The 12,800-nt window shown below is 59.6% G+C and overlaps 1 protein-coding gene across 1 annotated transcript in view; it reads right to left on the reverse strand.

The window, feature by feature from the left end:
- Positions 1-222: 222 nt before the first annotated feature.
- The window catches only part of LHX4 (LIM homeobox 4), a 44,379-nt gene continuing 31,801 nt past the window's right edge, over positions 223-12,800 (reverse strand). Inside the window, exons 3-6 of the mRNA XM_028531061.2 lie at positions 12,378-12,580; positions 7,781-7,935; positions 7,239-7,410; positions 223-5,140 (exon numbers count right to left, since the gene is read on the reverse strand). Coding sequence (XP_028386862.1) covers positions 4,746-5,140; positions 7,239-7,410; positions 7,781-7,935; positions 12,378-12,580 — 925 coding nt within the window. The 3' untranslated portion in view covers positions 223-4,745. The remainder of the gene's footprint in view (positions 5,141-7,238; positions 7,411-7,780; positions 7,936-12,377; positions 12,581-12,800) is intronic.

Raw genomic sequence — 12,800 nt, forward strand, 5'->3', positions numbered from 1 at the left:
GCCCCCGAGACCGGCCGGGAGGGATGTCGGAGAGCTTCCCCCAACCAGACCCTCGCTGGGCGGTGCTGGTGCCTACGGCTGTGCGCGGTCCTGGCGTTCGGCCTTGTATGCGGGGCTCTCTCCTGGCGATGAAAGGGACCCCTACCGGCGTGGCTTCGCGTTTGATTTAGGTCAAGAGCAAAAACTTCCAGAAAGCCAAACAAAAAGCAAGACACACCAGCCTCTAAAGAACGTCCGTGTTTATTTGACATCGTGTTACCATACACATCTCATGCCAGCACACAGGAGGCATATGATACAAACAAACGCACCGGCTTCTCTGTTCCAAAGTCACATGGCAATAAATAAGGGCGGGGGGGGGTCTTTTTTTTTCTTTTCTTTCTTTTTTTCCCTAGCAAATGAGGCGTCATTTCTTTTCACTGTACAAAATTTACACTGCGAAGGGTGAGGGCAACAATCCAGAGCTTAGGGGGCTTGGGGCTTTGAGGTCTGAGTGCAAGTTCAGGGCAGCGGGTGGGACCCTGCAGCCCTGAAGCCGCCCGTCTGGCTTGAACACAGTCCTCGAGTCGGGGAGCACAAGGGACTCTCAGCTCCCGGCGGGCAGCAGAGAACGGTGGGCCGTTCTTCTCCGTCCACCTGGGCTCGCCCCCCTAAGCAAAGGAACGCTCGGCATATACCTCCAGACCTGCAGCTTCTCCTCACCAGAGCTAGCAGCATGAAACTGTGCTTTCGGGGGCCTACCAAGCAGAGTGTGGGTGGGATGACTTTGCTGGGCTTTCTCTCTTTTTTTTTTTTTGGCTCCTGTCGCTGTGGGAGAGCGGTTGGAGCAACGACAGCAAGAAAAAGGGCCAACTGACCAATCCAAGAGACAGCCAGCCAGCGGTGTGCTTTTTAGTTCGCGTCCAGCGTGCCCAGAGCCCTCAGCAGCAGGCAATAAAACAAAACTCATTTCCGCTTAATTGAATTTGTCTTCATCTCACGGTTTCCAATTTTTAAAGTGCAATGTTTAAAAATGAGCCTCCTCGGTCCTTCCAGACCCTGCTGGCCGAGGAGGTATGGTCATGATTTCCATGGTTATAACCAAGTTGTCAGTGGTGGTGTGTGGGAGGGGGTCGGGAGGGAGCATGGCTGCGAGAAGGCACCGCCGCCCAGAACGCAGCTCTTGCTCTTGCTCTTGCTCTTGCTCAGCCTTCCACCCCCTCCTGCAGGGACGCAGTTACTGCAAGAGAACCGGCCTGAGCTTCGGAGGTGACCTCGTCTTTTGTTCTCCAATTACGTACAATTCTTGCAAACGGAACGTAATTAGGAAGATCAAACGGCCTCCCATGATCTGAGTAGATTCCATATTTTATGTTGGCCAAACAAAATCCAGCTTTTAGAGACCCCGCTAAATGCTTTTCTGATGTCTTTGTTGTGTCCTCTTTCCCTGGCATTTCACTGTGTTCGGTGGCAGGAACATGGTGTCAGTGTGGCGGCTGGTTTTCACTCTGCATTATGGTCACAGTTATCCGACGAGGGCAGAAAGAGAAGGCGCAGACAGAAAGGAGCTGGCCTCCGGTTGCACAGCGAGTCCCTGGAAGGGCCACACCGGTCTTCCCAACCATGGGATTTTCCCGGTGGGCCAGCTCCGCCCCTGCACTGGGGGCTTCTTCTGGGGTTTGTTACTTTTTAGGGCATCTAGATTCTCCCATAGCCCCATGGGTCCCATCTTTGCTCACACCAGCTACTACTGGAGACTGGGGTGGTGTTGTTTAATTGTTAATTTGCTCCTGGATTCAGAAACCCCTACCCGAAGGTCTGTCAGCTGGGTGCTGCAGACAGATGTTGCTAGTTAACTGCTCTCCTGGAGCCAAAGACAGGCCGGAATGCTATAAATTGCTCCAGGAAGTCTCATTTCATTCTTAAAATGTATCCATGTCATTTTAGCAAGGGGGGCCACCGCTCCCAAGTAGCACCTTCTAGCTCAGTCAGAGGCCGCTGGGCAGTGGGTGAGGGCCTGGAGGGGACCACACAAGTAGTGTCCTGTGCTCTCTGTCCCTGAGCCACAAAAGGGCCAAAGGAACAGTCTGGCACGTGGTGGCTCATTGGTGGCACTGGCTGGTCCATAATGCTAAACCCACAACCTGAGGTCTGTCACAGCTGTGCTTCTGCGTGGGGCACTGGTGTCTGCCGCTACCTGGGGAGGTGGCTCTGGGGACCTCAGCTGCCCCAGCTTGGTGGCCAGTGCTCTGAGAGTTCCTACAGCCAGCCAGCCCCACGGAAACCAAAGCAGCTCCCACCACCGCCAGCTGCACTGCTCACGGAGTCCTCAGCCGACCGCGTTCTGTGACTAATATGGAGGAGGAAGGCCTCCTACTCTCCCCAACCATGGACTATGGCGTGAGCAGGAGTAACCCCCATACTAAACAAAAACTGGTCAACTTATCTTAAAACACAGTGCTACCCCTGGGGGGAGGGGCGCGCTCCTTCAGAGAGTCCACTCTCCCCACACTACGCTCACCCCTCAGGCAGGGCCTCTGAGCTCCCAGGAGCCCCTACGCCAGGCAGTGGAGCCGCGACAGTGGTCTGGGGATAGGGGGACAGTCCTGACCAGTCAGTGCCCAGCACAGTCTTTCTCCTGCGCACTGCGAGCAGCCTACTAAGAACTGTGCGTTCGAGAATCTGTCCCCCGAAAAGACTGCAGCACGTGCCTTTCCTTCACGGGCCTCGTGACCTTGCTCATGGTCTCTGCCGCCCCCCACCGTTCGCCATACTGGGAACTGTCTGGGCTCTGCCCACCCTGGAGGCTACTCCCGGAGCCTCGGAAAAAAACAAGCACCTGCATTTGCAGACTGCCTAAGCAAAACTCACAATCGCGGTGCATCCAAAAGTGAGGGTCCACTACGAAAAGAAAAGGTGGCCCGAAGGCTGAGCCCAGGAGTGTACGGACCATATATTATAAAGAAGCCTAACTGACCGTGGTTTCGTCCTGGGAAGGCGTTTACAGAAAACGTGGCGGCCAAAGAGGAAGTGCTTATTTCTCCCTTGAGCCTCCCTGGCGCACACTGGAATCCTTGTGGTCCCCAAAAGGTGACAAGTAGGGAAGAAAGGATCCTTAGCATCTTGGACCCCATCACTTCACATGGAAGAAAGACAACGCCTTCTTACCCTTCCCTCCACTGCGGGTCTTGGGTAAGAACACAGGAGGCCGGGAGGAGCCCACCGATTCCTAGTGAATGCCCGCTGTGCCCATGGGGAACCCCTGCCGGACCGGACCGAGGGGTGGTGCATACGTGGGGGCGGCGGCACCACTCACGACGCTGTTTCCTACCGAAGGGCAGTCTGGGAAGGGCTGGCAGCTCACAAAGCGGGGGTGGGCCTTGCTCTCGCCTCGGGCCAGGCGATGTGCTATTGCAAACCCGCAAGCCGTGAGGGGGCACTGCCTCTGGCCGGAGAGCTCCCCTTCCTGAGCAAGTGCAGGGCTGCAGGGCTGCAGTGCCGCAGGAACTGGCGCGCGGCCGGCCGGCTGGCCAGCCAGCAGCCCAGAAACCCAGACAGACGCGGCCGAGGACCGCTTGGAACCCACCACACAATTTTAGGGCTGCTCCCAACACGATTCCTCCCAACCGAAATGGGCCAAAAAGCATCGCTAGTGCTAGGAAGAGGCCAAGACTGTCGTCCAACTGAGTCTGCTAGCACAGCAGAGAGAGAGCTCTTGTTTTTAAAGGGCCAGGAGGGCCCGCTGCATGGGGGTGGGGGGCGGGGCTTGCAAACTCCTCGGAACCTACTCCCTCCAAACAAACCAACGCTCCGCGTGCTCGCACCCTGCAGGAGGGGGCTCTGCAGCCCGGCCTCTGCCGATCTGGCCTCACGGACTGCGCGCTGGGACGACAAACCGGTCCGCACACAGGGCCACTGATTGTCATTCTGTTCTCTCCGCATTTTTGCTTCGACCGTTTTGTAACCCATAACCTGTCTAGCGGAACAAATGACGTGAGCAAATTAAAAAGGCACATCGTGCTCCGAGGGACTCGTCGGGTGGCCGCTGGGACGGTGCAGGGCCGCTCCGCGCCAGCCTCGGAGTCGCCTGCCATGGAAACCACTTCTTGCCGTCGGGGGGGCGGACCGCGAGGTTTGCGCGGGCCTCCTCACAGGCCACAACTGACAAATATTCTCTGGCTGGTACTTCTGGAGAAGGAGGACGTCCTGTTTTTTTCACAGCAGGAGAACAAGGACGGGGCACGTTTCCGTATCAAACCGCGGCCCAGCAAAGGTTCCACGGACCTTTAATGAGTGACTGTGTTTATTCTGGAAATCATTTTTCTTATGCTGAAGGGATGTGCTGTCTCCACCGCAGGAACCTCGGGTCGGGCGAGAGCCCTGGTTGGGGGCGGGGCATCTCGGGAGACACACCGGCTGGAGCAGAGTTCCCGTAGGCCAGGGTGGCCTCGCGCGGCCACCTCGGCCACCAAGCACTGAGCAGCCAAAGCTTGTAAGCAGGGCGGGGGAGGGGCCAACAAGCCAGCACCCCAGCGCTCTAGGCTCTGCCCCCTGTGCTGTGTTCTGAGAGGAGGCCGCCCCCCCCACCAAGTCCCCGGCAGAGGGCGCCCCAGTGCGGTGCCCTCCGAGGGGGCAGCGGAGCACTTCCATTGAAAATAATGGAAATTCTACTTGGCGCACTTCTGATCCTAAAAAGGCAAGTCTCTCTTGATCCTCGAAGATACTGTCTCAAGCCAGGAGGACAGGGAGGGTGGGGGGACAGATGTTTAAAAAGGAGGATGATCCATCTCATCGAGCCAAGAGGCCGGGCTCGTGGGAAAGTCGGGGTAGCCTACACTGCTGCCCGTGGAGATGTCAGAGGTGGGTCCCCCGGCCATGGCTCTCAGCGTCTGGCTCACGCCCTGCCCTGCGTGCGCGATGATGCCCAGACTGCTGTCCACCGTGTAATCCAGCCCGTTGAGCAAAGGCGCGTGGGACGGCAGGGACGAGATGGAGGACGGGGACTGGGGGACCCCGTAGGGGCTCCCGTCCCTCAGGTCCTGATAGGACTGTCCTGTCCCGTCCATGGAGAAGCTCCCGTTCATTAACTGTCCCCCTGCGACGTCCCCCACGTTGCCGTACATCCTGTTGGCGTGGCCGAGTTCTGAGAGAATCTGATCCTCTGCGGACAAAAGAACGGAGATTCCTGGTCAGCCGCCGGGACTCCCGGGCCCCGCTCTCTGCAACCCACGGGCCCGTGAGACGGGGAGAGAAGCCGGGGGACGGCAGCTGCCTCGCCGCCAAGTGGGGGTCAGGTACCCACACGGCAGCCCAGTGTCCGGAGACCAGCCCACGTCAAAGGAGGGAAACAGAAGAAACCGCTGCAGAGGCTACATTCCCGGGGCCCAGAAGGCTGCACAGTGCTGGCTGAGCGGGTGGGTCCTGGGCCGCTCCCGTGCTGAGGGGTCTGGCTACACCGGGGACGGGGAGTGCCCTACATCCCAGTGGAAGCTTCGTGCAGACAAGATCTAATCTGAAAGCTTCCAGGCGAGCAAAGTGCTCGAGTGAGTTGGCTGGGTGGCTGGGAAACGAGCAGGCCCGCGTGGTGAGGGCGCCTGGGCAACATTCTTAGACACGCGTCCAGAGTCCGTCTGGTCTCCCCGGAAAAGACATTCACTAGCAAAGGACTTGGACTCCCTGCATGATAAGGCCTCCACTGGGGGCAGTGTGGACGTGATTGAGACAAATGGACCTTCTCGTTTCTTGGAGAATTTCATTAAGGGCATCTAATGGGACCTTTGCCACCTGGAAGAAGTCACCTCTCCAACAGAGGTGGGCAGTCTGAGTCTTAGGACATACAGGATTATATATAATTACATCATTGGACAGACCGGTGACGGGTCATCCTGGGGACCCGCCTGCACCCCACAGAAAGGAACTACCAAGTAAGACACGACGACCCGCTGTGTTCTTAGCATTGACTTCAGCAGCTCAGACCAGAGGAAGGGGCCTTCCCCACCCTGTCCACGGGCCTAGGAGGGGAGCAGAAGGCCCTTGAGCCATCCACAGGGCCCAGGACAGACCTCTAGGCTGAGCTACTGTCCCCGAGGGTCGTCGTGTTCCTGGCGGGCAGCCTGTCCCACCCTCTGCCCCACGGGCTTTCCTCTCCCCACCGGAGCCTGGGCACCACGTCCTGCCCAGCACCCCCAGACTAGACTTCAATGCCTGCCCCTTCTGACAGCCTGTCCCCCACTCCACCCTCAGACATGAAGAGGAAGGGAGGGTAGCACATGCCCTTTAGAGGGGCAGGAAGATGAAGGCTCAGCACCACAGTATCACAGCCATTATTTGGCCTTTTGCCCGTGCCTGTCACCCCATGGGACCGGGGCCCGCTGTGGGGACAATCGTCCCCCAAATACACCCAGAGTCATTTGTGTGTATTGGTCCCCACAGCAGTACCGTGAGGTGGGCGAGGCTGTGGCTACTCCGCATTCATAGACAGGCAAACTGAGGCTCCAGAGAATCAGGTCAGTGTGCAGAGCCACAGCCGGAAACCCTGCTCAGACCCCGATTTCAGACCCCGCTCAGTACTTTTCCCTCCCTAGCAACAGAAGGCCTTCCACGTTTGCGGCTCAGGATGGAAGAGTTACAGCTATTTGCAAACAACCTAAGGACCCAAAACATGCAGTCATCTGCAATTTTGCTGACACACCGATTTGAATGTAGCGCATGCTGCAAAGCGTCTGTGCGGTGGGATGGCAGGAAGTGCGCGGGGGGCGGGGGGACTCGGAAATGAGGCCAGTCCCATCTCACATGCACTCACAGTAGTGACTCCCCGGGGCAGAGGGGCTGGTGAGCACGTCCTCCCCACCACCAGGAGAGGAGAAAGGGGTAACTCTAGGGAATCCCGGGGTGGGGGTGGAGGGAGCCAGGGCCCCTGCAGAGGGAAGAAATGCCAGACAGGTGCTGAGCGCATGGGCTGAGACCCAGCTCTGCACACAGCTGTGCGGGCTGGTGAAGGAGCCCCAGTCCACAGGAAAGGGGTGGGGGGGTGTGGGGCCCACGGCCCTGGGGGACCCAGCTTCCACTCTCAGCAGCGGAGCGCTCCCTGTTTCTTAAAGGGCCACTGCCATGTCCCCCCACCCACCGCCACCAGTCACACGGGAGAGCCTGTGCTTGGGAGGGAGCTGTCAGGGCCCCCGAGAAGGTCACGAGCCACGGACTACTGCTTCCCAGGGGCCGGCTCTAAGGCCCGGCCTCGCCCCTCCAGCCCTGCTCACCTCGGAAGCTCAGCTCACTGTCACTAACCCCACAGTCCTCCGCAGAGCTCTCCTTCTCCTGCTTGCTGCCTCCCCGGCTCCTCTTGACGCTCTTGTAGAACTGGCCCCAGCGGTGCCGCCCCGCGTCCTTCTTCAGGCGCTTCTCCTTGGCCCTTCGGTTCTGGAACCAGACCTGCCACACAAACGCACGGGGCATACTCGGGGGGTGCCCACCTCGAACCCACAGCCCCCGGCGCCCTCCGGGATGGGTGGCTAGAGACAGGGACCGCAGCCTCGGCAGACAGGACTGTGAGCTTCAGCAATCTCTCTCCGATGTGGTCAATTCCCTGGGGGCGTGGCCCTGAGCCCAACTCCCCAAGGAGGTCAGTGATGCTACTGGTGGTCAGTGACACGTCGTGTTTGTCACTCCCCAAGCCTCCTCACGCAGTGGCCACAGACATCACACAGACTGGCCCAAATGCCCTCCGACCCTGCTCCTGGCCCCAGGCCCCACAGGAATGGTGCTGGGCCGAGGGTCCCCAGATGGCAAAGGTGTGTCTCACCTGCACAACCCTCATGTCCAGGCCCGTCTCCGAGGACAGCTGCTCCCGCACGTGCCGGGCGGGCTTGGGGGAGTTCTTGTAGGCATTCTTCAAGGTCTCCAGCTGCTTCGCCGTGATGGTGGTCCGGGGCCGCTTAGCCCCGGCCTCCGAGTCATCTGCAATACAAACCCCTTGTTAGGTCCAAGCCCACCCGACGCTCCTGGGTCTGGTCCCCATTCCGCACACAGTCTTGCCTGCTATGGGCAGGGCAGTGGGGGTGGGGGGGCGATGGTGGATGTCAGGGTGGAGCCGTCTCGAACCCGTGGAGCCCACTCCTGCATGAACCACAGGCCTCCCCGAGTCACTGAAACACAAGACACCACCGCCCCCCTTCCGGCCTCCCTGTCCCCCGCCAGCCCCACTGACACAGGGGCTCTCGGCAGCCTGAAGGTCCAGTTCCACAAGCCTCCCTGTCGTGGCCAGTGCTCCGGGTGGACATCCTCGTGCGTGGTCACCAGCGCTGTGCAGGTGGGCGAGCCAGAGGGAAGCGTATTCTGGGCCGCCCCACACACTCCTGCCTCTCCCCCGCCTGCCGGGAGCCTGCGTCTCCCCAGGCCCCACCCACGGCCCCCCTTCCTTTGCCGCAGGCTCCCCGGGCCACAGCAGGCGTGGCCGGTGTGTGCTCACTCGCCATCTACAGAATGCACACAAGTTACGGGTCAGAGCCCACTAGTGGCTGTAAAGTCAATTTGGTGGATTAAAAACTTTCAGGAAAGGAGCCCCAGCTGGTGTGGCTCAGTGGATTGAGTGCCAGCCTGAGAACCAAAGGGTCGCCGGTTCAATTCCCAGTCAGGGCGCATGCCTGGGTTTCGGTCTGGGTGCCCACTAGGAGGTGCGTGAGAGGCAAACATTGATGTGTCTCTCCCTCCCTTACCCTCTCTCTAAAAATAAGTGAATAAATACTTTTTAAAAAAACTTTGAGGAAATCAGGTGAATGGGACAGGATGGAGTGGAGTCGATCGGGGCAACTGTTGTTTCGTGAAGCTGATTTAGTGCTCTCTGTGTAAGCGTGTGTGTTAAGCTGAAATGACGTAAAATGAGTTTCTTACTATGGAGCACAGCCAACATTTTTGGAGAAATGCTCGTCAAGGGTAAAGTCAACTGCTGTGTCTCTGCTACCTTCCTACCTTCCTGCCTTCCTCTCTCCTTTCCCTCCTTCCCATTCAAGAAAACCCTCTCTCAGGAGCAACGATAACACCCAGCATTCATTACGCACCTACTCTGCCTGGGGTCAATCTAAGAGCTGTGTGGGCATGCAGTGCTCCTGACGACTCCGAAAGGTTTTTCTTGGCGTCAGAAGACCTGGGTTCTTGCTGAACAAGGGGCGGGGCAAGTCAGGCCTCCGCTCCAAAGCCCAGGCCATGCACACAACGGAGGGGGCCGGGGGGGAGGACAAGGCGGCACGTGCTCTCTTCTCCCTGGGCTGTTTTTCTCTCCAGCAGAGCTGCCGTCTTCCTCAAATCCCGGCCACCAGCCCACTCACCCTCACCCGGAGTCGTGAACCCAAAGAGGAAGGATTCCAGAGCCCCTGGGGCGGACACCCAGGGAAACCTCCAAAATGTGTTACTTTAGGTTCCGTCTTAAGGAATCATTCCCATACGTGTAGAGGTGCCAGCATGACAGCTTTGGGTGCAACTATGAAATAGTGCACTTTAAAATATCTATTCAGCCTTTGTATGTGAAATTTGAAACAATGAAACCACCCCAAAAATCTAATGCATCGAGGACGGCTTCACTTTCGAAGCTGGTTGCCCTAGTGAATTAGCCGGTGTTGGCGCCACGGCCAGGCTGCCGGGACACGCCCGTCACCCCAGGGTCAGTGGTGGCACGTGGCTGCCGCACTCTGTATGCACAGGACTTTCTTCTTGTGATTATGAGGACTCTCATGCTGTTATTTTAACATTCACTGTTATTATAATTTAAAATCTTCTTCACATCCTATAACAATGTCATCCAAGTATTCATTAAGTCGTGGTGGCCGCGCTCCTGCTGAAAAATGGACCCGAAAATCAATAGCTTTGGGACGGAAGTTAAATGTGATAAAACGCTACGAGGAAGGCCACGCAAGACCACGATACCCCGGGCTGTTAATTTAGGAGAGAGCATTCCGCGAGGTAGGGGGGAGAGTGCTGCGAAAATAAAACGCAGCTTTAAGGCAAAGATGCGCTTCACCCGGTTATGGATTTATGTGCTCCCAGAATACATCCCCCTCCCCTGACTTTTTCCATTAATTCCTGTGGGGAAATTAGCCTGAAAATATGTTAGTTTTGAATTATGCAGGGTCTCCTAGTACTTGTCCCTGGCACAAGACGCAGCCTCATTACCCTGAAGATGCGAAGATCCGGGGAGATGTGACGAATGAATGAAATCGCTCACACTAACGTGCGCACAGCAGCTGGCAGACCCTTTGTGCAACGCACGGAGGAGAGTGAGCCTGAAATGGGTGTGAATCAGCGGAGGGGGGCGGGGTTAAAGCATCAAAAGAGAGATCCAAACGTCCCACAGCAGACAGTGGTCCCCCGCTGCACTCGGGGCCACCCGGATTTCACAGGGTGGCCGCGGCCCCCGCCTCGCTGTCGGTGGAGACGAGGGGGCCCTTCAGAAACACGGAGCAACCTTCAGCTCCCTGAAAACCTAAAGGTGGTCCCTCCCCCGCCCCCCTTTTGCGTTTCTTCTCCACGCAGGTCTCGCCCTCGTTCAACATCCCGTTCCACTCGCACTGAGTCCTATTAAAGCCTCGGGAAACAGCCCTGTGTGGCGGGGGCTCTTGTCCCCATAGGCAGCTGAGCAGCCCAGGCTCCACCAGGGACAGAGCTTGCCAAGAGACCCCGCCTAGTAGGTGACCCAGCAGAGATGCCCATCCCCTCCATGGTGCCACAGAGGTGTGCCACGGCGCAAATCATCCTCATGCCGTGTTGCCCCGGCCTGCCCCGCTGGTCTGTCCTTCCCTTGAGCCGCCCACAGCAGCGTGGACACCAGGCCTGGGGCGCTCAAGGCCTGAACGAGGCCGCTGACCCTGGGGAGCAGCCAGGGCCCCCCGCACAGGCCCTGCAGCCCGAGCACCTGGTGAAGGGCCTCTGAGCCCATCCGCTCTGGCGGTTTAGCCCCGACGAGCCACCCTAATCTGTGACATCGTCATTGGCTCCAGAGCAACAGCGTGGAGTGAGCTTTAAGGAACCAGAGCAGATGAATGCATTAAGGCAAAGAGCCTGGGAATGGGCTAACCGAGGCCCCAGAAAGAGGAGAAAGAGGCTGAGGGCCTGTCCACCCCAAAAGGCCGAGCTGGGGGTGGTGGGAGCCGAGGGAGCGGGGCCCTGACTCGCCCTGAGCTGCCCCGCCCCCTCACCACCGTGCACACTTTACTTTACACTAGTTCCCTACGCAAACCCAGTTTCTCGTGCGGTAATCCGACCTAACTGACCTATGTGTGAGGGCCCGGGAAAGCTCTGGAAGGCCACCCGGGAAACTGTCATCACTTCCTTTTCTCTCCACTGAGCCCAGAGCTGTCAGGGAGCTGCTTTCCGCAGCGACCCGCCCCCCCCCCCCCCCCCCCCGCCCCCCAGGGATAAAATCCTTGTCCGTCGCAAACGACCTCACTGTTCTGTGAGTTTGTGCCTCTGAGATGCCCAGGTTGGGTTTGGCCAAATGCCACATTTGGGGCCAGTGGAGGGTACCACCCGCCCCCCCGCCCCAGCCCCCGCCCCAGGACACAGCTGTGAGTGAGGAACCTAAAGTGGGGGGAGGGGCAGAGGAGGGGCGCATCAGGCTGGGCCTTCCTGAGGGGAGCTTGGTGGAATGGGGGTCCGGGCCCAGTCTAGGCCGGGGAAAGACCCGGGCTGCCCCGGAACAGGGCACTGGAGGGCGGGAGCAGCCGCCGCCTGTCCGCCCCCATGTGGCTGTGGAACTCGGGGGGCTCCGCCGCAGACCACGGGCAGTGACCCTGAGCTGGCGGGGAGGGTGGGAGGTGCGTGGCTGAGTGGGGTCCCCCTGGATGTGGGCAGTGGCCGAGCACTCGCTCCGCACCGGGGGGGGGGGGGGGGGGGGGGGGGGGTGGGGGGAGGCTTTGGGAGACACGAGGACTCGGCGCCCCTGAGTCCCCGCCCTCTACAAGGCCCGGGGCAAGGCGGGGGACAGGGCACAGTGAGCTGGGGTCCTTGCTGGCCGTCCCAAGGGTGACTTAGGCCAGGGCTAGGGCCCTCGCTGGCTGAAGCCTTTGAGTATGGGGGCGCTGAGGTAACTGTGCACCCCAGTGTACGAGACTGAGAGCAACCCCAAGCGTCCACCGTAGACAGATCACCCCCCCTGGCCCACCCCCACCCCAGCCAGGCGAGAAGCCACCGAGGAAAGGATACAAGGTCCTGGCCGCCCTGAGCCGAGTGTGGCCGACAGGTGCGCTCTCAGTGAGCACAGCTCGTCCCGGCTCCCGGGACGCCGGCCAGAACTGAGGGACCGGGGGCGCTGACAGGTAACTGTCCCTGCTGAGAGGCGGCAGCAGGGCTCCCAGGGGCTCAGCAGAGGGGCCCCCGGGCAGAGGGGACGCGCAGGCCGGCACCGTTACCGTTCTGTTTGGCCGTCTCGTAGTCCTCCTTGCACACCAGCCGCCCGTCCTCCATGAGGTAGAACTCGTCCCCCGTGGCCAGCTGCCGGTTACAGATGATGCAGGCGAAGCAGTGCAGGTGGTAGACGAAGTCCTGCGCCTTGCGCACCACCTGGGTGGGGGGGATGCCCTGCTGGCAGGCCGTGCATTTTGTGCCGAAGCGCCTGTGGGGGCGGCATGAGGTGATTAGGGCTCTGGGGGCGGCCAGCGGCCCCCCGCCTTCCGTGGGCCCCTCTCCCACCCCAGCACTCCAGGGGCGTCCGCGGACATCCACCCCTGGGCCAGCCAGCGCTTACCACCCGGTCCCTCAGCCTCTCCCTGGCCTCGCTGCTTTGTGTCAGGGCTCTTGAACCACAAAACGAAGGGTCAGAACTGGAGTCTCCA

Source organism: Phyllostomus discolor, chromosome 14, assembly GCF_004126475.2.
Source record: "Phyllostomus discolor isolate MPI-MPIP mPhyDis1 chromosome 14, mPhyDis1.pri.v3, whole genome shotgun sequence".
Lineage (NCBI taxonomy): Eukaryota > Metazoa > Chordata > Mammalia > Chiroptera > Phyllostomidae > Phyllostomus > Phyllostomus discolor.